This window comes from Primulina tabacum, chromosome 4 (assembly GCF_025594145.1).
Source record: "Primulina tabacum isolate GXHZ01 chromosome 4, ASM2559414v2, whole genome shotgun sequence".
Lineage (NCBI taxonomy): Eukaryota > Viridiplantae > Streptophyta > Magnoliopsida > Lamiales > Gesneriaceae > Primulina > Primulina tabacum.
Window position 1 is genome coordinate 7,097,043 of NC_134553.1, and position 26,565 is coordinate 7,123,607.

The window sequence follows — 26,565 nt, forward strand, 5'->3', positions numbered from 1 at the left end:
GACTCCAATTTGCAAGGGTTTTTTCATCATTTTATCCATTTTTCTTTTGCTTTCACCGCCTGTCTCCTTCTGTTTCTGACACCAAACCTCTCTTTGGATTAAAGTCTTCCTCTTCTTCGTGGGTTCCTTTTTTAAATCCACTCCCATTTTTCAGTGGTTTTGCTTTCACGGGTTGTTGCTGATTCTTTTATCCCAGATTTCTGTTAAGTTTGCTCGCTTTGGTTACTTAAATCCTTTTCATTTCACCAAGAAAGAAAGAGGGAATCTTGCTTATCCTCTTCTGGTTTTTTAGATTTCTTTTTAACTTCTCCAATTCTTGACCCACTTCCTTTTTAACTCTTTAGAATCTTTTCTTTGTTTCTTTCCAAGACTTATGTTAATCTGTTGTAGATGGGTGGTTCGTCAAGCTGTTGAGTGTTTCTGTGTGTGAAATCTTGGAAAAAGATGGAATGTTTTACTTCATGTCAAGTTCTTTTGCTGAGTTTAGGGCTCTTTCTTGCTGATTGTGTTGCTGCATTTCCGAAGAATGAAGGCGAGTTTTACCCCTTCACTTGTATTTTATCCCACAGATCTTGATTCTTGCTACTTCAGAAGCATTGTTTTTTTTATCCTTTTAAGTAATGTGATGGACACATAATCATTTTTTTCGGAGCTATTATCTGACGTAATTGTATAAACATCTTGGATTTTGGTGTTGAGAAACGTGGCAAGTGAATTTAAGAATGTGGCTATTGCAAATTGTTGAGTAGAATTCATATTTGAAAACTTTCTTACCAGAAATTTTTTGGTTTGTTCAGTTGAAGCCTTAACTTCCTTTAAGAGAGCTATTATTGAGGACCCGCTGCTGATTCTGTCGAATTGGAATTCTCTAGATTCGGATCCTTGTGATTGGTCTTGCATTTCTTGTTCTATGGCTGGGGATAATGTAATAAAGATGTAAGCTTTTCCATTGATTCTATTTAATAGAAACTTGTGGCCACCGATGCAAGAATTTATGCACTTCAATTAATGAGATTGATGGCGAGAATGTGGGAGTGTATAGCAGTATGATGTTATTGTCAAATTAAACTCTCATTTGTGACATCACTCAAACTGCAGCAACATATCCGGGACATCATTGAAGGGTTTTGTTGCTCCAGAGCTGTACCAGCTCTCAGCTTTGCAAGAGTTGTAAGCTCTTATTGTGCGATCAAATTGGATTTTTTTTATAATTGTTAAGCTGGGGTCATATTGACTGGTTGTTTCTGTCTTTCATTTATAGAATTCTGCGTGGGAATTCATTGATCGGTACAATACCAAAGGAAATCGGCATTTTAAAAGAACTCAAGGTGTTGGATTTAAGTTCAAACCAGCTAACCGGAACGATTCCACCTGAGATCGGAAGCTTAACTGCCGTAGTGAAAATGTTCGTGGATTGAGTTCTAGATATCGAAACTCATTCATGGAGTTTTATACTATTTTTTATTCATTTTCTTACTGTTAATTAACTGTTATATTCTGCTTTTACAGAAATCTTGGCTCCAATGGATTGACTGGAAAGATACCTTCTGAATTAGGTAACTTGAAATACCTTGAGGAACTTCGACTCGATAGGAATAAGCTTTTGGGATCTATCCCTGCTAGTAATGGCCCAGCATCTTCATCTACTATGCAGGGGACGTAAGTAGAAAATACTCTCACAGACTTCTTGAACTTTTGAATACTCTGTCCTACTCAAATTGAATTTGATTTCCTTGTGTAAATTATCTTGTATTTTCTTTATGTTTGTGTCAAGGTTCTAAAATCTTTATGTTTGTGTCAAGGTTCTAAAATTCGCTAGGTGCTAGTAGGATGCCACATCCAATGCCTAGAGCTTAGACCGCCTAGGCACCGCTAAACGGATTTCACGTTATCAAGATATTTATAATGGTTGTTAGAATAAATTTCAGCTCAAATTTTGCTAAAATCCAGTTTACACTTGGTTCACTCGTCATGCTTGTTCAGCTTAAGGCTGGTAAGGATAATAGACAATGCAAAAGAAATCAAAATAAAGAGAAAAATTACCTTTATGGCCTATTTCGATTTCTTATAAGTGCAGAAGAAAGCAGACAAAGAAGAAGAGAGTAATGTGTTAGAATAAGTGGAAGCCAACAAATCATGGTTTTAACTGAGCTTTCAATCCCAAAAAAATAAAAGAAGAAACCTATAATTCTTTTTATGTCATGTTTTGGTTTAATTAAGCTTTCAAAAATTAAAAGTCCAAAAAAAAATTTCCAAAAAAAATCTAACCGCCTAGCACCTTTTCGGTGCGGTCGGGCGACGCCTAGCGCCTAGGAGGCGCTTAGGCAGCTTCCTAGCCCTTGATTACTTTTTCCTGGCGATATTTGTATCATGAAATTCGCTGTCTTGACCTGCGATCTTATATTCTTATTGTGATTCCTCCTAGTAGTAGTGACTTGTTTATTGCCAAAAGTCAGCTTATCCTAATGAAGTCTACATAAGGATCTCTTTTTATAGGATTGTAGAATCCCCTCATTTATCTATGAAGAATTTGTGGACTCGTATCTGTGTTGGACTGTTATCTGATTGCTTCACTATGTACACTTTCGAAGACTGTTATCTGATTGCTTCACCATGTACACTTTCGATGAATACCTAGTATACTCAATCTAAGAACTTGTTTCTTTGTGTTGCCTCTTCGAAATAATTCCAGGTATGCTCTAAATGGCAACCCTATGGGTTTGTGTAGTTCGTCCCAGCTAAAAGTGGCCGACTTTTCTTATAACTTTTTGATCGGAACCATACCCAAATGCTTGGTATATCTTTCGAGGTACTTTGTGTTTTTTACATTCCCCCCTTAATCAGTTTCTTATTGCCCTTGCCCTTCATGTGAGGTACTTTATATTCTTACTTTCAATATAGATCAAGCTTTCGGGGGAATTGCCTTCAAGATAAGGATTCCAAACAGAGGCCTCCTGCGCAATGTGGTAGGTGACCCTGTTTATTAATGTTACTGTAATCTATGTTAGCTTTGCCATTGAGGAAACATATAGATAGTGACAGTTCAATGATCTTTTTGGTGAAGAACGAAAAATATAGATGAAATGACTACATAGAGTCTCGTAATTCTGCATCGGCATTTCTTAATGCAGGTGTCATGAGTTTTTGTTGCATGTGATCCTTTAAAATTCTTGCGCAATGGTGGAGGTATATGTTTGAATATGTTTCCATTGTTTGCAGAAAATGTTTACTGAAATATATTTCTGGAAGATATATTGGAAATGTGGTTTACGTTTGGTCATATTTCCCAAAATGTCATTTTCTAATAGATGCCATTTCATAACTTATCATGTTAATATGTTGGTTATTTATTTCTTTGATAATTATTGTTAAGTGAATCTTTTAGAATTTGAAACATAATGTTTTGTCTTAAAATATCATATAATTATAGAATTTTCTTTTATGAGTGATGAGTTAAATTAATAATAATTACATAGAGGAGCGTGAAAGTGGGATAAATTTATATTTTTGGTAAAAATTTGAAAATGATATGGATATGTTTCCAGGAAAATCAATTAAAAATGCCATGAGTTTGTGTCACTATATGTTCAGTGTTGTGGCTAGTATTGATGAAACTTTCATTGCAGGCCGTCTAACTTCCAAATCACGTCCAAGACTTAACACAACACACATGCCTACTGAAGACAGAACAAAACATATAGCTAATGCATCAAAACCTGTATGGCTCTTGGCTCTTGAAATAGTCACCGGAGTAATGGTAGGTTTTCTCTTTGTCATGGCTCTTTTAGCTGCCATTCAGAAATGGAAGAGCAAACCTTCTATCATTATGCCCTGGAAGAAATCTTCAAGTACGAAGGAGTACATGACAATTTACATAGGTGAATGAGGTGTCTCTGTATATTTTATTATCTTGTTGTCATTTTTCGCTGGTGCCAAGGCTGAATGAAATGTTTGCTAACAGATTCTGAAGCTCTGAAAGATGTACCAAAATATAGCAGACAAGAACTGGAGTTAGCCTGTGAAGATTTCAGCAACATCATTGGATCATCTCCGGATAGTGTGGTTTACAAAGGCACTTTGAAAGGTGGATCTGAAATTGCTGTGATATCCCTTTGTATCAAAGAAGAGAATTGGGCAGGCTATCTCGAGCTTTATTTCCAGAACGAGGTATTCGATCATATTCTTTGGTAAATAGCAACTTATGGATTTTTTCTCGACTTTTTCATGTGGATAATAAGATTTTGGAGTCATGTTATTAATTGTTCAGGTGGCAGATTTGGCAAGGTTAAATAACGAGAATGTGGGAAAACTTCTTGGATATTGTCGAGAAAGCAGTCCATTTACGAGGATGCTGGTGTTTGAATATGCGTCGAACGGGACTCTTTACGAGCACCTTCAATGTAAGTTAATTTCTGATGTATTTTTTTCCTCTGTTTTTATGGAACTTCTTATATTTTTTAAACAGCCTGACGAGAAATCACACTATTTCTGGTAACTCGCAGATGGAGAAGGATGCCAGTTCTCTTGGACTAGACGTATGAAAATCATTATCGGCATCGCCCGGGGGCTTAAGTATCTGCACACGGAACTTAATCCGCCATTTTCTTTATCTGAATTAAACTCGGGTTCTATCTATCTGACCGATGAATTTTCTCCCAAGGTGACTATAGATCAGTGTTCGGTCATATGAATATTAAAAAGGTCTGTTCTTCTACTTCCAAATCCCATTATTCGTTTCTTATTAGATTACTCTTATATTTTCTTGCAGCTAGTTGATTTTGAGTGCTGGAAGACGATTCTATCCAGATCTGAGAAGAGCTCGGGCTCGATAAGTAACGAAGGTGATGTTTGTATCCTTCCAAGTTCTTTAGAAAGACGCTGTCTTGATACCCAGGGAAACATATACGCATTTGGGATTCTTTTACTCGAACTCGTCAGTGGTAGACCTCCATACTGCAAAGATAAAGGGTGCTTAGTTGATTGGGTAAGGATTTATCAACTTTTTAAACTTTTCCTTTATTATTATCTTGATTCTTGAAAGGGAAATTGTTTTATTTAAAATTGAACTCATGCAGGCTAAAGAATTCTTGGAATCGCCTGATGTTATGTCGTACGTGGTCGACCCCGAGCTGAAACATTTCAGTTCGGATGACTTGAAGGTGATTTGTGAAGTGGCAAATCTATGCATCCGTCCCAATTCCAGCACCAGGACATCGATGCAAGATCTATGCTCGATGCTTGAAACCGGGATCGATACATCTATATCTGCAGAGCTCAAGGTGTCTTCTTTGGCTTGGGCTGAGCTCACTCTATCTTGATGTCAATTCAAACTCTACAACATAAATCATAATCATAAATGTAGAGTAGCAATATGTTTTTCGTTACCCATTTTTTTATGTTCTTTGATCTCTCATGATCTTGTTGAGGCGTCGAAGTTCTCGTAAATCTTGCGTGTTGTAAGAATCGTGGGTTAGGCAAATCTCTCGATTCTTTGTACGATCTTCACCTTTTTAAGGTTGTGGTAGGTAGTACAGGTTGAGCGGGTTAATTCAAGGGGGAAAATTTGTCGCTTCTGCGAATTATCTAGAGTTTGCAACAAAAACCAGAAACCAAGCAGCCAAAATCAAATCGACCTCACTCGAGATTACTTGGACAGATTTTGATATTCGGACAGATTCCCTGAGTTGGGTGTTCTACATTTTGCACGAAAGTACCTATTTATCTTTTAAATTGAACTACAATTTTACAAGTTGGCATTTCGAACTTTGCATGGAAATGGTGTCAAAGGGCAGATAAAGCTGTTGTCTTTTTTACTGACTTTTTCATGTAAATGGTATAAGTTGGAAAAGACAATTTATTAAAATCTTGAAAAACTAAAGTGGGCTGATTGATTTGATGTCCAGGTGCGATGAAAAATGAGCAGAGATCAAAGTTCATAGGATTTTATATTGGTCTGGATTGATTGGTTTTATCTAATCGAAGAGATTTGACTTTGAAATGGATTGATAGTAAGATATTTGATTTTGAACAAGAATTTTAGATGATATTCAAGTATATTTAAATTTATTATAATTATCATTGAAATTGTCAATTTGATATAAATTGAAATTGTTTCACTGATTGTAAAACTTGAAATACATTAACTTAAGCCTAAGCTAAGAATTTTCTAGTATAGTCGAGATAAACACATTTCAATATCATATCTTAGAATTTTGTCATCGCAAGAACCATATTTTAAAATCAGCACTTCTAAAGTAAAACGAGTTGAAGATCCAACCAGAACAATAAACTTTCATTTCCAATTATAATTAAATCTCGACGTTCTCCTTCACTTTGTACCATTTAACTCCATAATAGTAACATCCTAAAACCGAATTGTTCAAAGTCCTTGTAAGTCATCCGCAAGGGAAAACAAAAATATACAGATCATCCTGGATCATAACTCGGAAGCAAAAATGAAAATTTCCTGGTTTCATCACATCAGAACTCGTCTAATAGGGCCATCACGAAATTAATGCGCCACCATTTGTATGAATCTTGAAGCAAAATGAATTGTTTAACATTTAGGGCGTGAAAAATGATTGTCATTAGGATTCCTCTTTCCACTGAAGACGGCCAAAGCTTTCCTCACTGGAGGTTGGAGAGGAGCTTTCTTATCTGTGTGATGGCGGAAGATATCATCCGGCACAACGAAGTCGTCATCCTACAAAACAAACAATTCAAAACATGGGTAGAATATTAATACAGGGTAATTTACAGGATGAAGAAATAACATCAAAAAGTATTGATTATAAATTTTGTAGATAATTGCAATCGACCTGCTTATTTTTCTTCTTTATTTTCGGGTGCAGAAACTTCTGAGGTAGCTGATCCTCACGTAAAATGGGGTTCTTTGTAACCGCATCTCGACCACCTTGGGGTAAAGGTAACGAGAACTGCAAAAGGGACCATTTACCAGAGCTAAGCAACCCTTTTTGGATAAAACGTTCATTAACTGACATACACAATTGGTTGTACGTGAACTTTCAAAAGCTCCGTAAACTTTCAAAAGCTCGGCAAACACGTTGGCAAACAATGGTACACGTAAAAGAAAGGTGAATCATTTGGAGATTGACCTCAGCAAGAACATCTCTAGTCAAAACCAAGCTAATTTGAAGTAAAATATCACGAGAAAGAAAGCATATCACAGGAGAAAAATTACAAACTAGATCCCAGATATTGATAGTGACCAAGGAAAATAGAATAATAACCCAAAAGCTTCCATTGTTACTTCCAAAGTTAGCAACAGATGAACTATACTTGCCTTTGTTCCACGCAAGGATATGCGAGGTCGACGACCAGCCAACACGATACCATTTTCATTAACTGTCACAGCTACTTTACGTAGTGTGCCGCCATTGCCGCATTTTGGACAGAAAATTCTGCCAATGTCGGTGGTCACCTTAAAACAAGCATGGCATTTCAGAACCCACCTACAGAAAAAATATTAAACCACTGAAATCACTTAAAAAATCAAACTGCAAAGTTACATCGTTATTACCCAAACATCTTACTCGATGACTTGAAATAAAGGAGACAAATAACAACAGATAAAGAGCTAGACCAATGTGAATAAAATAGTCCAACACAAACATAACAAAACAAGAAACAGTCAAGATCATTATCAGGGTTGCTCGTGGAGATGCTCCTAAGAATTGCACATGTACCTGTGAAGCTCGCGAATTTGTATCCCACCAGGTGCAAGAAGTCGTAGACCCATCTGTAGAAGCACATTTTGCATTGCAAAGTCACTAGTTATACAAGCTACACTGGATTCTGACAATGATCTGAGAGTCCAGCTCTGTTCACTGCTTATATCATCCATATGCGATGTATCAACCATTTCACTAATCTGGCTTCTTATCTCCAAGTTCTGCAGGTCTTCATCGATGATAGAAACATCTTCCTGTGCAGCATCTATCAGCTTGATACTATTGGATCCAAAACCCTCACTAGGATTGCTCAGTTCGTTGCAGTCCTGAAAAGATATCAAGGATTCCTCTTCCAGTTTCATTATATTAAAATCTGTAGAGATGTCTACATCTCCATTGTTCTTGTTGTGGGCCTTAACATCTTTAGAGTTACCATCTGTCCCTTGCTCGTAACTTTCTTCCAGTCAGCAGCTCTGGACATTCAGAATCATCAAGGTTTTCATTTTCCACGTTACTGGATGTGTCAAGTGAATCACTCATTTCCCGTCTGGCTTTCCTCCTGATATATCTTCTGTGAGTGCTCCGGCTCACAGCGGGTCGCCAATCGCCAGAATTATCATCAAATTGTCCCCTGTGATGCATCAATACCATCCACCACCATCTTTTTCCCCTCAATTTTTACTTCAATCTTCTTTGGAAAGTATCTCCTAGGTTTCCTAACACCATCATCACCAACCTCCTGACTCTCAAAGTGTGAGACACTGCCATCTTGACTTGGAGCATTTTCTATACTAAGTTGATCGGCTGAGTTTAGCCCAAGGTTCAAATCTTTGACGGGTAAAATTTTTGAACTGAAATTTGACACACTGTCAAACTCATGCCCCAGGGCTTCCCACTCATCGAGATTAGGGACATTCGAACCCCATCCAGGTAAGTCTTTCTCAGGAAGCCTTTTGACATTGACTGTTTGAATAGGAGGAGGGCTGTCTCTGAGATGCTGAGTCCCATGTATCTGTGCTTCTAATGTATAAGTCAAAGCAATGAGCTTAAGATCCACATCCGAAAGTGTTTGTAAGTCACCAGTTGCTCTGGCAAAGTTGATAACTGCAAATCGCGGGACATTCAACTCATTTAAGATCAAAGTTGAGCTAATAACATTATTGCGAGTAAATGTAACATTACTAGTTCCACGATGAACATGTAAAAGTGGGAGTAAGATCGGAAAAATGAATTTATTGCACAACAAAGACACAAACTTTTCTTTAATGAATTAAAATACCAAGTAAGATAACACACAAGAGTTAAACCAGAAAAATGCGTTAAAATACCTTTCTTAAGGGCTTCAGGAGATGGTTCCAGAGTATCCACAGGGAAGGGCAAGAAGTTTAGAAAGCGGCGGGAGGAGGGGTCGCGGATTTCATCAATTACGTCAGCGACTGAAACGAGGCGATCGGCCGCGTGAGAAAGGCGCTCTTCGCCCTGTATTATGGCATTGGCATCGACCACCGCCACTGCTATGCCCTTCGACGACTTACAGCTGCCAACCAAAACGCCGCTCTGTTGGTTATTCGCATCGGCGCATTGGAGGCCGAGTCTGGAACTATGCTGTAGTTTTTCTGGTTGCTGCTTTAGGATGTTGCTCCAACACAGTGGAGCAGTGGGCTGCGGTTTTACCTCCATGGCAGTGGTGCTTGTATGGAGAAACAAGAGTGGGAATATAAAACCCTACAAGAGGAAACGGAATATGTATATTGAAAAATGAAAAACGATCCTCCAAACAAACCAATACTGAAAAACGACAGCGTATAGGTTGGGAGCACAATTTATCTTGAATTATCGAGTCACAAAATACGACGCGTTAGACCGTCTCACGTAATTTTTTGACTAGAACGAAATAAACTCGATAATTCAAGATAAATTGTGCTCTCAACCTAAACGCCTAAAAGTATTACTTTTTATTGTGAATATCGGCATGGTTGACTTGTCTCACATATAAAGATTCGTGAGACTGTCTCACAAGAGACCTACTCTACGTTGTATTAGCGGTAAATAATTAATACATTCAGCTCAATTATATAGAATTTCTTATTTTTTCATGGCAAAAATTTGTGTGAGACGGTCGCATGAGTCGTATTTGTGAGACAGATATTTTATTTGGGTCATCCATGAAAAAATATTATTTTTTATGCTAATAGTATTACTTTTTATTGTGAATATCGGTAAGGTTGACCCATCTCATAAATAAAAATATGTGAGACCGTATCACAAGAGATCTACTCTTTTCATATATCGATTTCTATATTTAATAATATTTTTTCCCTAATATATCTCACCATTTTTTAAGAATAAAATAAGAAATTTATTTATAAATTTGTCTATTCGAATAATTTTACGACTCTCGCTAAAAATATTATAAACAAGTTGTGTTTCTTCAATACAAGTCTGACAATAAATCAAAATTTTGATAATAGATTAATGTGTATATATATTTTTTAAAAATTAAATATTTTGATGAGCTGACTTATTCATGATGTTTCGTAATATATGGGGGGAAAATGTGAAAATCGGAAGTCATTGGAAATGTTTATTAACAAAAGGGGGTGGAATGTATTAAAATCTAATTTTGGCTATTAGCATATTTAAATTTTAATTTTATTTATAATAAAACTTAAAATTAAATTAAATTTAAAATTTTAAAATACCTACTACTAACATCTCACTAAGATATTCTCAATCTTTCTTATTTCTTTTGTACCATTCTTCTCATCACTATTTTTGTTGCATTTGTTTGGTTTCTCACTGTACACGGTATAACAATATGTCTACAAGATATTGATTCGGAAGAAATCCAACGAGACAATCAACTTATTATTTTGATTTTTACCACTAAATTTTTGTTTGGGTCGAGCTCTACTCATTGTTCTTCGAGTATAGATCTATTTGTTGGGTTCTTGTTCGACATGTTGCTCATCCTAAATAGATCGATTTCGACACAGCACACAGACAACGAATTTTGGGTAGAAACTTCACACTGGGTCGAGCTTGTAAAGAACTCGACCCAACATCTAAGTCGAGCTCGACACAAGACCCAAGTGTTGGGTCGAGGCTTGATGTTTGGGTGGAGTTTGGGTAGAATGAATTATTGTATTCTGTTTGTGGTGGAGTGGGTCGAGTAAATGGAATTTGGATGGAGTTTGCGTTGAGTTGGTATATTTTGGGTAGAGTTTCACTCCACCCAAAATGCACCAACTCAACCCAAGCTCCACCCAAAATGCATCTACTCCATCCAAACTCCACCAAAACTTCACTTATTCGACCCACTCCACCACAAATACAATATAATAACTCACTCTACCCAAACTCCACCTACTCTACACACACTCCATCCAAACTCCACCACAAACACATTACAATAGTTCACTCCACCCAAAATGCATCTACTCCATCCAAACTCCACCAAAACTCCACTTGCTCGACCCACTCCACCACAAATACAATATAATAACTCACTCTACCCAAACTCCACCTACTATACCCATACTCCATCCAAACTCCACCACAAACACATTACAATACTTCACTCCTCCCAAACTCAATCTACTCGACCCACTCCACCATAAACACATTAAAATCTCTGTCGAGAAAAAAACAAAAACTTAACACATTAATAAAATTGGTTTTCTTTAAATTCAAACAGCTTACATATCATTCAACCGGATCTTCTATCAAATTCTCCAATAGAAGGAAATTTTTTTTATTTTTTCCTTTCGCGTCTTCTCTTGATCACATGAACCAATACTAACATATGCAACATGCTCGACCCACTCAACCCACGGCTCAATCATTTGAAATATGCAAAGGTGTGAAGAGCTTGGGTCGAGCTCGCCCAGGTGTGAAGAGCTCACCTCGACCCAGGTGGGTCGAGCTTTTCACACTCGACCCACCTGTGGGTCGAGGGTTTGATGTTTGGGTTGAGGGGCGAGATTTGGGTCGAGTTATTGTTATTACACCCAAATTTCAGTGACTCCACCCAATATTTTACTACAACACTACTTAATTTTAAATTTTGACAATTAGTAACATTTTTTTTTGCAGATTTACTTCTCCAGAAAATAAACATGGAGGCTCGACCCATTGAGATATATTAAATATTCAACTCATATTGCTCGACCCATTGAGATACATTAAATATTTAGTCTAGTGAACATGTTGGAGTGAAATTTGTTATGAATTTGTTAGGTTCCACCATTGTTATGAAATTTGTTATGAATTTTAGATACATTAAACATTCAGTGGAATGGATATTCAACTCATATGGCTCGACTAAATGATACATTCTTAACATTAGGTTCCACTATTGTTATGAATTTTTTAACAACACACTTAAATTATAATACGTAAATCATATTAAAATGTTACATAATTATAAATTTTTTATATACTTCATACATTATAATTATATTTAAATTCATCATCATAAATATCAATGATATATTACAACATTATCGAAACTCAAAATCCACCAACTCGACCCAAAAAATCGACCCAAACTCGACCCAAACCCTAAACAAAATCGTAAACCAAACCCCAAACTCCACCCACTTGACCCAAAATCGACCCACTCACCAGCCACTCGACCTAAACTTAAAAATCACAAAGTAAAAAATTTACCACAAATACATTACAATCTTTGTCAAGAAAAATACAAACACATTAATAAAATTGATTGTCTTTAAATTCAAACAAATTACATATCATTCAACTCTTTCTTCTACCAAATCCTTCAATAGAAGGAAATCTGTTTTGTTTTTTCTCTTCCACGTCTTCTCTGGATCACATGTGGCAATACTAACATATATCAGCACACATGACCCACACAATTAGAACACTCCACTCACATGCTCGACCCACACCACGCTCAACCCACACTACCTGCTCGACCCACACACTTAGCACACTCAACCGACATCTTAGGACACGACCCACACACTGAGCACACTCCACCCACCTGCTCGACTCACACACTTAGCACACTCAACCCACATCACATTGCTCTACCGTAAATACTCACACTAACTCCACCCACAAAAATTATAACCAAGAACGACCAAACCTAAAGTGAAACAAATCTAGTTGCTACAATATTACGATAATAGTAATAGCATTACGAGTATATACTTACTTCTTTCACAAATCTTCAAACTTTCAAATGATATTTGATTATATTTTGTTTTGAATTGCTGTGAGGAACACAAAAATAGCTAGAATGAAACCCTGAAACCGGGAGACGAGACCATTTAAAAAATAATTTTTTTTAAAAATAAAATCTAACTAACTAAGTGAATTGAAATTTGGAAAGGTGGGTTTGTCCCACGTCGGAAAAATAAAATTGTATACTTAAGTTTATATTGTATTACACTTTATGGAGGTGTAACAATGATTGGTCAAGAGGCTCTCTCTCGCGTACGCCGACGCATGTGATGCAAATCATGGGTCCGATTTGCAGTGGAAAAATGCTTGACTTTACTTGTGTGTGCAAGCGTACGAGAGCGCGACCTGGGTGCGTCGAATGTCGGACCGATCAAGGCAAAAATCGCCTAGCAGTATATGTCATCTTTTGTTATTTTTTTTCGGTTGAGACCTTTCACATGCCCTGGAGACCTTTCACATGGCTTGGCTTTTGGTGCTTCGTCTCCCCAACTCTTGGTGGTTCATCTACCATCTTTGAGGCAACCTTTGGCCTTTCGTATGGATGATATTGACATGTATATATAGGGATATGCCTAGCCAAGAAAGACACACCGAAATCCACTTTCTCCTACTACTCTGCGTTTTGCTTCTGCTCATTTCGCTGTGCTTTTGCTTATGCTCGTTTTGCTGCACTTCTGCTCCTACTCCGTCCATTGATAAAGTTCAGGTACTGTTCTGTTCGCTAGCATAGTGGTTTGTACGACATCACTGCTGGTCTGCCCGTTGTATCCTGGGAAACAGACGTCCGCTGAAACCTCGAAGCACATACCAGAGGGGGCGAATCTGTTTTAAGGAAACTGTACATACTACAGGCCTCGGTTTGGTTTTGTTTTCCTTTGCACAATAATCATAATGTAGACAACACACTTGTTTTGATTACTATTTTATCATTACGAGTTTGTTTCTACGCTTCTGTTGTTAGCATTTTTCCTAACAGAAATTGCAAAAGCGACGATCGAGTGTACAGTTGCAATTGAAACTACAAATCGATTAATTTCAAATTTATTTAAATATATATTTTTTGTTTTATATAAGTAAAATCATAAATTTTAAATTTAATTTTGTATACTTGTAGCATTTCATATTAATTACGATGAATTTCAGATTCACTTGATAATTATGACATTTGCAATTCATCATAATTTGTGTAACTAATATGTAAATAAGTGTGTAACTAATGTGTAAATAAGTAAGATATTTATTTAAGATTTGCTATATTATTCTATTGTTTACAATAAAATTATAATTGAACAATATGCTCGAGTAAAGTATCGTTCTAACACCCTTTTAACATGTATTCATTATGTGTTTCGTATTCATTATGATACTGTTTTTGCATATATTTTTTTTGAAAATGCTAGTGATGCCTGATATGGGAAGGGATGATGTAAATATGTCGATATATATAGTATGGATGATTAAAAAAAATTTGATGGATAAAATAACTTATTGTATTGTGGTGTCTAATAGATAAGATAGATTGAACGTACCCCAAACCATAAAATGACTAATGATATATGAGTTTGAAAGAATTTCTAATTTTTAATCAATTTATGCAGATACAATATATAAATTATTATATTTAGTCGTCACACACAATAACACCAAACGATGTGGAAATGGTATACTTCCCATGCTTATACGTGACAATGTTATCCATTAGACATAATGTTCAAATAAGTTAAAAGATACAAGATAAAAACTTATGTGAGACGGTCTCACGAGTCGTATTTTATGAGATAGATATCTTATTTGTGTCATCCATGAACAAATATTACTTTTTATTGTGAATATCGGTAGAATTGACCCGTCTAACAGACAAAGATTCGTGAGATCAGTCTCACAAAAGACCTTCTCAAGATACAATGTTACTCTTCCTTCGATATTCTGAGATAACTTGTCAATAAATTCACCCAAAACGAACCAGACAAAAAGGGCAACTTCAAAGTAGTGGGTGACAAGTTCATTCTTCAAAATCGACCCGATCAAGTCCGCACAGTAGAAGGGGTTTGCTTTGGTCTAAATTAAAGCTGTGGTTGCTGTGATGGTAAAGTCTGAGCTTATCACTGGAATCTGCACTTGATGACCACTCCAAGTCTCTCATCCTCTTACTTTTGGTTAGAGAAAATACAAGTAGTAAATTTATAGTTTATAATTATTAATACTAAATATACATACAAATTTAGATTACCAAAAAGATTTTTTTTTTTTGCATTATCATAATCTCGTTAGCGAAAAAAAATCTACATAAAACATCTTATATATGAAAATCAAATTAACATATGTATTACAACAAAAAGTAGGTCTTTAATGAGACGATTTTAATTATATTTATTCGTGGGACGAGTCAACACTGTTTATATATACAATAAAAATAATATTTTTTCCATGAAAAATACATAATTAAAATAAAATATATGTCTCGAAAAATTGATTCGTTAAACCATAGTTGTTAGTCCGAAAATAGATGGTACTGATAACATGTGGGAGTCAAATTTTAACATTAAGTAACATGGTTGTTGCCATATGCGGTTGCACCGACTTTGGTTTTGCTTTTTTAAAAGAGTGTATTACCGAATTTGGGGTCTTTTATCAAATTATAATATTTTTTATTATCTATTAACAATCTACCGTACTTTTCTAAAATTTATTAAAATATTGTAAAAAAAAATTAAAAAAAAAATAAATCTTTTACTCCCCCGCCCTTCCAAATGGGGGGAGCAAATTATTTCACCTCCCCCGCCTGTAGGGGAGGCGGGGGAGGGAGAAATTAAGTTAAATTCTCAAATTTCGCTTGCCCGCCTATTGCAGTGGCGGGCAAATTTAAATATTTTTAAATAGAATTCTTCTATATATATACACGAGACTTGCATTTTGTATTCAAAGATTTTTCACTTGTATTGTGTTCACAGAAGTTCACTTGCATTTTGTATTCAAAGGTTGTTCAAAAATTTGTCGGTATGGATTTGATTTATTTTTCGTCTCAAATTTTTTTAATAAAATTTTGAATTCTAATAATTTTATACCTTCTGTCTCTTGATTTATTTCAGGAAGTGTAGATATTGATATTATCGTGTCTATCTTATTAAAAGGTAAATAATATTTCTAAGTGTTGATAAAATTATTTGTATTCAATTAATTTATTTGATGGTTGTATTATATTAATTTTAATTTATGTTTAGAAATTTTTAATCTTAATTCGTTAAAATTATTATCTTAATTTTTGTTATGATATATTTATTTGTTAATTTGTTATCATAAATATTATTGAAGTGTTTTTATTTATTATGTTTACGTAAAAATGATATATTTGTTTAGAAGGATTTTAAAATGACCTTCTACACGTGTATGTTTATGATCAAATTTAACTTTAAGTTAGTTTTTAAAACTAGCACTTAATTAAATTAAATTCCAATTATATCCTTTGAATCATTTTCATAATGACACAAAACATGTTAAATTAAGTCAAATAAGAGGGATTATTTCCTATTATCATCATAATTAAATTTGGTATTAGATTAAATAACTAATCAAACTAACATATTAATTATGTTAATTGCTAAATATGTTAATTAGCTTTTTACATTGTTTTTATGAATACCGTTGTTAATATAAATAATCATTTTCACAATTCTATTCAAACTATTCTTTAAGAATTTAAAATTTAGATCTAATATTTTGTAATATTTCGTATTAAATTTATTACTTTGTATGTAGTAGCGTTTTTTTTTAAGATTAGATCTAATATTTTGTAATATTAATAATTTGTAAAATGTAGGAGAAAAAATTATGATTTAGTAGTATCATTTAATTAAAATATTAGACATAAATAATAAAATAAAATCTAAAAAATTTATTAGACATGAATTTAATCATCGAGATAAACTTTTATATGTTTATTATTTTTTAGTGTTAAATTAATGATCACGTAATATAATATATTTATTTCAATTATTATTCGAAAAATTTTAGGGAATAAAATGGGTCAAATGTTTTTTGATCAAAAATAATTCACTGAGTTGTAATAGTGAAAAATGTAGTTGAAGATTATAAAATAATGCAATGCTATATTATAAAATCTTTAACAAACAAGAATATTTTAAAAAATAGTGTCTTAAGATGGACTATAATAATTAAATTTATATCAATTAAATTACAATGAAATTATATATAAATATGTATTTATTTCTAACTGGTAATTTTTTATATATGAAATACAGATGAAATTTAACGCTGGACCAATAGATGGTAGTGTTTTATATAGACAAGAAACTCATATATCAAGTGTCATTTCAAAAAACAATTTGAATAGAACTTTAAGGGTGGTGCGGCCAGCAAACATTTGACGTGATGTTTCATCATCTGTTGCCACTGCAGCGACTACATGAGCCAAACTTGATGCATTAGAATTCACGTTCGGCCAACAATTATTATCTTTATCTGCGCATCCAATAATATATTGATCCCAGTCCCCAATATTATTGTCCATGGAAGAATAAGGTGGATCAACATTTTCATTGTAAGTAGCAGACGAGGTGCCACCTGACTGATCAAATCCTATCATACTTAGACCTTGGGTAATACATGAAATGTACGACTCAACAACATTTGTTACTACATTATCTTCAATGGCCTCACATTCAATATACAACTCTATGCACTGCACATCGGAACCAGAACCAAACATAAATTGTAAAGTATCATCGTCAAGGACAACATGAACTTCTACTGAACGCGATTTGTCCATATACGAATATTTGGTTGAAAGGTTCAACCTATATTTTCTGGGATCGATATCTAACTTCCGATGAACTATTTCAATCAAATCGCATAATGACATAGATCTAGATATACGAATTAACTTCACCCTTTTATTACTATAATTGACTGTTCCATGACTTACGATAACATCACCGCCAATATATAAAATGGCTGAAATTGTATCCATACCTGCATTTAAATTTATCTAAAAATAAATTTTCAATTTAAAGAAAAACATTTCTAGTATTAACATTTCAAATAAAATTCATATGTCTAAATTCGTATCGTACAATCTACCACAAAAATAATAATGAACGATTTGTACTTCATAACATTGAAATTCATAAATTTTATGAGATATAAACCAGAAAAAAAAACGATGATTTATAAATACTAACAATATAATATATATATATATATATATATATGTGTGTGTGTGTGTGTGTGTGTGTGTGTGTGTAATATATATAATAATTTGTGTATACATCATGATTTAATATACATAAATATTACGCACACATATATTTAATAAACAAGATATAAAAAAAATGTTTATCAATTATCATAAATATTTTTGGAATATATAATTAGGTTCGTTCAATAAAAAATAATAGAAGTATTTATCTAATAAGATTTAAATTATTTAATTATGATATATATCTCGAAAAAGATGTCCTTTATCGTGAACAAATCTTTCGTTCGTCGAACAATCTACAACAAAAAATAATTATGAATATAAATTATTTGTATGAAAATTATTTTTTAGATCGACGTAATTTTCAAAACAAAAATTGATATATCATATTTGAAAAATTAGCGATATACCTCAATCAGGACTGATTGATGCCAAATATTTCTTCACTCCTTAAATTCACCGACGGAACAATAACTCGGGAAAGAATACTTATTATCATATGCAAAACAAGAAAAATAACTTCAGACATATATAGAGAAACAATACATGAATTCTTTATTGCCTATATTTAAAAAAAAATTAAAGACAACTCGTGATTCAAATAAATACAAAAACATTAATTATTCGACACAAATTCATGCCGACATTAAAAGATATGATAAGATACAGCCAAACTTATCAATCAAATATACATCAATAAGTGTGTAAAAATATCAATTGATATAGATGGACAATAATAATGATCTCTTCACGTGAGCTCAAATCCATCTTTTTGTATAGTAACGTTAAATCATCTTTTTAGATAAAATAAAATATATTAATTTCGTCGTTTTCCATTACCCGCCAATAATTACACAAAAAAACAAAATTATTATATCTAAAACATAAACGAACACGTCATAAAAAAACAAAAGAATTCTACTTTAAAAATATTTAAATTTGCCCGCCGATGCAATAGGCGGGGGCAAACATTTTAAATTTTATAATTTAAATATATATTCCCCCGCCTATGCAATAAGCGGGTAAAATTTAAAATTAATTTTTCTGCCCCACCTCCTGCAGAGACGGGAAATATTTTAAAAAAAAATAACTCTCCCCCGCCTGTCGTAAAGGCGGGAGAGAATTTAAATTAATTTCTCTCTCCCCCGCCGGGGGGGAGGGGGGGTGTAAAAGTTTTATTTATTTTTTTTAAAATTTTTTTTACCATATTTTAATAAATTTTTGAAAAGTACGGTAGATTGTTAATAGAAAATTAAAAGTGCTATAATTTGATAAAAGACCCACCGAATTTGTGCTACTAGGATTTATATTATTTTAATAATTTATTAATTCATCTAATAAATTTCGGTTAAAATACTGATGTGATATCAGAAAATAGTGTTCAATTCGATCGCATGACAATCAATCAAACTTTAATTATAAATAAAATTTACGCCAAAACTCATGTAATATTCTCGTATGAGTAAATTTTGTGAAATTGATCTCCAATTCAATCCGATACATGAAAAATATTAATTCATTTTTATTGTAAAAGTATAACTTTTGTTAAATATTTTATTGATAAATATTGTAAAATATATGTTTATTTAAGTGAAATATATTATTTTCATATCAAAATTATTATTTTTAATACGATCGATTCATCTTAAAAACATAGATATATAAGACGAGTACATACGAGACCTACACTAAATTCTATATAATGTAATAATCCCGAACTGCCCACATTCATTAATTCAATAATAAAAAAAATGATGCAAAACCTCGAAAATTTAATATTAAATTCATTATCATTTAGTCTAGAATCTACTGTTATTCAAAATATATGGAAAAACAGGACAGATAGCTATGTGTAAAACCAGCAAATCAGTATAGTGAATCAAAACAGTAGTATAATGCTTAATTAAATCAAATCGAGGCCTGTAGCTTGTACAGTTTTCTTAAAACAGATTCGCCCCCTCCGGTATATGCTCCAAGGATTCAGCGGACGTCTGTTTCCCAGGATACAACGGGCAAACCAGCAGAGTTGCAGCACAAAGCACTATGCTAGCGAACAAAAGCAGTACCTGAACTTTATCAGTGAACGGAGCTGTAGCAGAACAAGCAGAAGCAGTACTGCAGCAGAACAAGCAGCAGTACTGTAGCAGAACGAGCAGCAGTACTATAGCAGAAGAAGCAGAAGAACTGTAGCAGTAAGAGAAAGTTGATTTTTTCGGTCTCTTTTTCTGGCCTTGGCACATCTCCTATTTATACAAACCTATACAAGCCATACGAAAGGCCAAAAGTTGTCATAAAGATGCCTTTAAGATGGTAGATGAAGCACCAACAGTTGGGGAGATGAAGCACCAACAGTCATGCCCTGCGAAAGGTCTCAAGGGAATGTGAAAGGTCTCAACTGAAAAAAATTAACAAAAGATGGCATAGACTGCTAGGCGATTTTTTGCCTTGATCGGTCCGATATTCGACGCACCCAGGTCGCGCTCGTACGCTTGCACACAAGTCAAGCCTTTTTCCACTGCAAATCGGGCCCATGATTTGCACCCCCTGCGCATGTGTGCGCGAGAGAGAGCCTCTTGACCAATCATTGTTACACCTCCATCAAGTATAACACAATATAAACTTATATATACCACTTCATTTTTTCAATGTGTGACAAACCTACCTTTCCAAATTTCCATTCACTCACATGAAAAGCCCATAAGCCTAAAAGCCCACCTTTAATCCAACAATCCCCCACATGAATGGGAATTTAAAGTTATACGAAAGGATTCCACTAATAAAGTTCAACAATTGAGTCTTGCATATGATAGGTAGGTGTTACCCTTTGAACATTTCTTTGTGAAAGCATATTAATTCACTGGTTGACAGTAGACGTGTTGTCTTTGAACTGTACATCCGTTTGTGTGAATTGTGATATACTTCACACAAGACTCTCCCTGATACTATTAAGTTCTCATAATTGTGTTCTTTTTGGCCATGAACACACGTCTAGGTTCTGCAAGAGGGTCTAGAATTGAGCCCTTCAATTCCTTCGAAGCGGCCCCACTTCTCTCTCACATAGGTGATTCTATATTGCTTCTTATCAGAATCATTAAAAGCAGTAAGTTTATCCTCAACATTCACTGTTTCATAATAGGAATGGACTAGGGATAACCCCCACAGTGCTTCTCCAAATTAGTGTGATTAGGTTGTCCCATTGAACCTAGTTCTTGGGATCTCCAGTCAGCGTAGGTTGGGTTTTTCTTCGCACCAATTTATTCTATAGGCTTGAGCCTCATTCCCCTTGACGATTTCGCAATTAACTCTCTGTTTAACCCATTGGTCAGTGGATCCGCTATATTATCCTTTGACTTTACATAGTCAACAGAGATAACTCCAATTGAGAGTAGTTGTCTAATGGTATTATGTCTACGACGTATATGCCTAGACTTACCATTATACATTTTATTTTGTGCCCTTCCAATCGCAGATTGGCTATCACAATGTATGCATATGGCCGACGCTGATTTTTCCCATCCTGACACATCTTATAAGAAGTGACGCAGCCATTCAGCCTCTTCAGCACTCTTGTCAAGAGCTATAAACTCAGATTCTATTGTGGATCTGGCTATTACAGTTTGTTTAGAAGATTTCCACGCAATTGCTGCACCTCCTAAAGTGAATACAAATCCACTTGTAGATTTTGAGTCTTTCATATCAGATATCCAATTTGCATCACTGTATCCTTCAATAACAGCAGGATATCTGGTATAATGCAGCCTATGATCACGAGTGTACCTTAAGTATCTTAGCAATCTGATAATTGCTTTCCAGTGTTCAATTACTGGATTACTCGTGAATCTACTCAATTTGGTCACTGCATAAGCTATGTCTGGTCTTGTACAACTCATTAAGTACATCAGACTTCCAATGACTCGAGAGTATTTTAATTGAGACATACTTTCACCTCGATTCCTTGATAGATGCTGACTGGTATCTATCGGAGTTTTAGCCAATGCAGAGTCATCATTATTGAATTTCTCAAGTATTTTGTCAACATAATGTGACTGACTTAGGACTAGCCCTTCTGATATTCTATGGATTTTAATTCCAAAGATTACATCGGCTAAGCCCAAATCTTTCAGGTCAAATCTTGAGTTCAATAACTTCTTGATGGATTTGATCATCTTATCATTACTACCAATGATAAGTATGTCATCTACGTAAAGACATAAAATGACATATCCATTTTCAGTGTTTTTTATGTATACACATTTGTCACATTCACTGAATTTAAATCCACTTTGCATCATGGCTTTATCAAATTTTTCATGTCATTGCCTTGGTGCTTGTTTTAAGCCATATAGAGACTTCACCAGTTTACAAACCTTATTTTCTTGCCCAATCGCAGAAAATCCCTCAGGTTGTTCCATGTAAATTTCCTCTTCTAAATCTCCATTTAGAAAAGCTATTTTTACATCCATTTGATGTACTTCAAGATTCCGCAAGGCGGCAATCGCAAATATCACACGAATAGAGGTTATTCTCGATACAGGAGAATATGTGTCAAAGTAATCAAGCCCTTCTCGTTGCTGGTAACATTTAATTACCAATCTGGCTTTATACTTATCTATGGTTCCATCTGATTTCATTTTCCTTTTAAAAACCCATTTACAACCTAGTGGTTTGCTTCCCGGAGGAAGATTTACTAATTCCCACGTATGGTTTTGTAAAATGGATTCCATTTCGGAATTTAAGCCTCTTTCCATAGAGGTCCCTCAGATGAACTCATTGCTTCCTTGAAGCTTTGAGGTTCACTTTCCATCATGAAAGTGATGAAATCCGGACCAAAGGGTTTCTCAGTCCTAGCTCTCTTGCTACGTCTAGGTTCAATGTCTTGATCAAGCTCTTGTTCTTCATCAATTGTTTCATATAATCTTTTGGATGAACTTGGTTCTTCCTTAGATTTGCCTGGAAACATGTGTTCAAAGAACGAAGCATTTCTTGATTCCATTATCGTATTCTTGTGAATATCAGGTATTTGAGATCCGTGTACAAGAAAACGATAAGCGCTACTGTTTTGAGCATATCCAATAAATATGCAATCAACAGTTTTTGGTCCTATCTTTACTTTCTTTGGAGTGGGTATTGCTACCTTAGCAAGACACCCCCACACTCGAAAATATTGGTAGGAAGGACTTCTATCTTTCCATAACTCGTATGGACTTTTATCTTGCTTCTTTCGGGACACCTTATTTAAAAGGTAGTTTGCTGTTAGAACAGCTTCCCCCCATAAGTTCTGTGGTAAACCAGAACTTAATAACAACGCATTCATCATTTCTTTCAATGTGCGATTCTTTCTCTCTGCGATGCCATTTTGCTGAGGAGAATAAGGTGCAGTTCTTTCGTGTTTGATACCGTGTTGAGCACAAAACTTAGCAAATGGTGATTCATATTCACCTCCACGATCACTTCTTAGCACCTTAATTTTCTTGCTAAGTTGGTTTTCAACTTCACTCTTATCTTGGATAAATTTGTCAATAGCTTCATCCTTACTTTTGAGGAGATACACATAACAAAATTTTGTGCTATCGTCAACAAAAGTGATGAAGTATTTATTTCCACCACGAGTTTACACACTTTTTAGATCACATATATCACTGTGAATTAGATCAAGTTGTTCACTATTTCTTTCAATAGTTCGAAAAGATGATCTTGTTAGTTTTGCCTCAACACAAGTTTCACATTTGTGTTGTTTATCAATTTGGAATGCAGGAATATTTTTCATGTTAATTAGTCTACGAATTGTATCGTAATTAACGTGTCCAAGTCTACCATGCCATAAACAAGAAGACTCAAGCAAGTAAGCAAAAGTATTAACTTTATTCATCAGAGGCTTAACAGCCATAACATTGAGTTTGAATAACCCATTACAAACATAACATTTGCCAACAAACATTCTACTTTTTAACAAAACCACCTTATCTGACTCGAATACAATGCGGAAACCATGCTTGTTAAGAAGCGACCCTGACACCAAGTTCTTGCAGATGTCAGGCACATACAATACATTGTTCAAAGTCAGTTCTTTTCCAGATGTCATCTTTAAGACAACTTTCCCTTGACCCTTGATCTCGGAAGTGGCGGAATTTTCCATGAATAGCTTTTCACCATTCATAGATTCCTCAAGAGTAGCAAACATCTCCTTGTCGGAGCAAACATGGCGAGTGGCACCAGTGTCGATTCCACCACTCCCTTGGGTTAGAACCCACCAGATTAACTTCTGATATTACAGCACAGATATTCATGTTCGAAACCTCTTGAGATATGTTCTCCACCATATTCACATCTCGGTTTCTCTTTGTCTTCTTACATTCAGATGCCTTGTGACCCATGCTATCACAGTTATAGCATTTTCCAGAGAACTTCTTCTTTGAAACACCTCCTTTGGGTCTGAGGTTCAACTTCTTGTTGGAGGGAGAGAAGTTTCTCTTTTTCGAGCTTTGGCCATGCTCGACAACATTTGCCTTAGTGGCAATAGGAGAAAACAATCGTCTTTCCAAACTCTTGTTGTCTTCCTCGATGAGAAGTCTAACAATGAGTTCTTCAACGTTCATCTCCTTTCGCTTGTGTTTCAAGTAGTTTTTGAAATCCTTCCAAGCTGGTGGTAGCTTCTCAACTATAGCAGCCACTTGGAAAGATTCGCTCAACGTCATCCCCTCGGCGTGAATCTCGTGAAGAATCACTTGGATTTCTTGAACTTGACTGATAAACGGCTTAGAATCCACCATTTTAAAATCCAGAAAGCGGCCTACAAGAAATTTCTTGGCCCCGGCATCCTCGATTTTGTACTTTCTGTCAAGGGATTCCTATAGCTCTTTGGCTGTCTTCTTTTCACAGTACACAGCGAGTTTGCCAATCCATTCAGCACATAATTTCGGCATAGGAAATCAGAATGATTCCAAACCTCCAGTGCACTGACGGATTCAACATCTCCCTTACCCTCTTTCAGGTTAGGAGCATCCTCGAATAGGAATCTAGCCAGGTTCAGTGTTGTCAAATAAAACAAAATTTTATGTTGCCACCTCTTGAAATCCACACCAGTGAACTTCTCAGGCTTTTCACCATGGCTGGAAGGGACAGTAACCGCAGCAGCACATGAGACAACTTGAGCAGGCACAGTAGGGACAACATGACCAGTTTCCTTTGCACGCTGGATTCAGTAGTCATATCTGAACTTTAACCACGTAATGAGTAAATTTGTTTTAAGTTTGTTGTTCAAAATATATGGAAAAACAGGACAGATAGCTATGTGTAAAACCAACAAATCAGTATAGTGAATCAAAACAGTAGTATAATGCTTAATTAAATCAAACCGAGGACCTGTAGCTTGTACAGTTTCCTTAAAACAGCAGAGTTGCAGCACAAAGCACTATGCTAGCGAACAAAAGCAGTACCTAAACTTTATCAGTGAACGGAGCTGCAGCAGAACAAGCAGAAGCAGTACTGTAGCAGCAGAAGCAGAACTGTAGCAGCAGAAGCAGAAGCAGTACTGCAGCAGAACAAGCAGAAGTATTGTAGCAGAACGAGCAGCAGTACTGTAGCAGAACGAAGTACTGTAGCAGAGCGAGCAGCAGTACTGAAGCAAAAGAACTGTAGCAGTAGGAGAAAGTGGATTTTTTCGGTCTCTTTTTCTGACTTTGGCACATCTCCTATTTATACAAACCTATACAAGCCATACGAAAGACCAAAGGTTGTCATAAAGATGCCTTTAAGATGGTAGATGAAGCACCAACAGTTGGGAAGATGAAGCACCAACAGTCATGCCATGCGAAAGGTCTCAAGGGCATGTGAAAGGTCTCAACTGAAAAAAATTAACAAAAGATGGCATAGACTGCTAGGCGATTTTTTGCCTTGATCGGTCCGACATTCGACGCACCTAGGTCGCTCTCGTACGCTTGCACACAAGTTAAGCCTTATTCCACTGCAAATCGGGCCCATGATTTGCACCCCCCTGCGCCTGCGCGCGCGAGAGAGAACCTCTTGACCAATCATTGTTATACCTCCATAAATTGTAACACAATATAAACTTATCTATACCACTTTATTTTTTCAATGTGGGACAAACCCACATTTCCAAATTTTCATTCACTCACATGGAAAGCCCATAAGCCTAAAAGCCTACCTTTAATCCAACATCTACATATAGTAAAAAAGACCCGAAATTTAGATACAATATTTTGTTATTTAATTTTATGGTAAAAACTCAAGTGAGACGATTTCACGGGTCGTATCTTGTGTGATGAATATCTTATTTGGGTCATCCATGAAAAAGTATTACTTTTTATGCTAAGAGTATTATTTTTTATTGCGAATATCGGTAAGGTTGACCCGTCTCACAAAAGATCTACTCTAATTTTATAATAATAATAATAAAATAAATACCTCGTGGTCTATTGTTATTATTAT

General features: G+C 35.1%; 2 protein-coding genes across 3 annotated transcripts; one reads left to right on the forward strand and one right to left on the reverse strand.

The window, feature by feature from the left end:
• Positions 1-5,573, forward strand: LOC142542876 (putative LRR receptor-like serine/threonine-protein kinase At1g63430). Of its 2 annotated transcripts, none has more exons than XM_075649759.1 (13): positions 1-532; positions 798-936; positions 1,099-1,170; positions 1,262-1,405; positions 1,510-1,659; positions 2,729-2,809; positions 2,902-2,966; positions 3,627-3,878; positions 3,962-4,167; positions 4,268-4,400; positions 4,503-4,660; positions 4,769-4,984; positions 5,076-5,573. In XM_075649759.1, the coding sequence occupies exons 1-13, from the start codon at positions 445-447 to the stop codon at positions 5,316-5,318; spliced, it is 1,947 nt and encodes a 648-aa protein (XP_075505874.1). In that variant the 5' UTR covers positions 1-444; the 3' UTR covers positions 5,319-5,573. The 2 variants fall into 2 exon arrangements, with proteins under 2 accessions (XP_075505874.1, XP_075505873.1); XM_075649758.1 differs by having other exon boundaries at positions 2-532; positions 2,693-2,809.
• A 691-nt stretch (positions 5,574-6,264) lies between these two features.
• On the reverse strand, positions 6,265-9,452 carry LOC142542877 (RNA-binding NOB1-like protein). The gene is given in 7 exon segments (XM_075649760.1): positions 6,265-6,703; positions 6,819-6,935; positions 7,304-7,472; positions 7,707-8,155; positions 8,157-8,321; positions 8,323-8,795; positions 9,020-9,452. Coding segments are annotated over 7 exon segments (1,872 nt in total). The 5' UTR covers positions 9,372-9,452; the 3' UTR covers positions 6,265-6,556.
• Positions 9,453-26,565: the final 17,113 nt, after the last annotated feature.

Excerpts from the sequence above, each read along its gene's own strand:
- LOC142542876 (XM_075649758.1), top strand. The coding sequence starts at position 445 with ATGGAATGTTTTACTTCATGTCAAGTTCTTTTGCTGAGTTTAGGGCTC. Across the intron at positions 1,171-1,261 it reads CTCTCAGCTTTGCAAGAGTT|AATTCTGCGTGGGAATTCAT; the intron begins GTAAGCTCTTAT and ends TTTCATTTATAG. Across the intron at positions 4,168-4,267 it reads AGCTTTATTTCCAGAACGAG|GTGGCAGATTTGGCAAGGTT; the intron begins GTATTCGATCAT and ends TTAATTGTTCAG.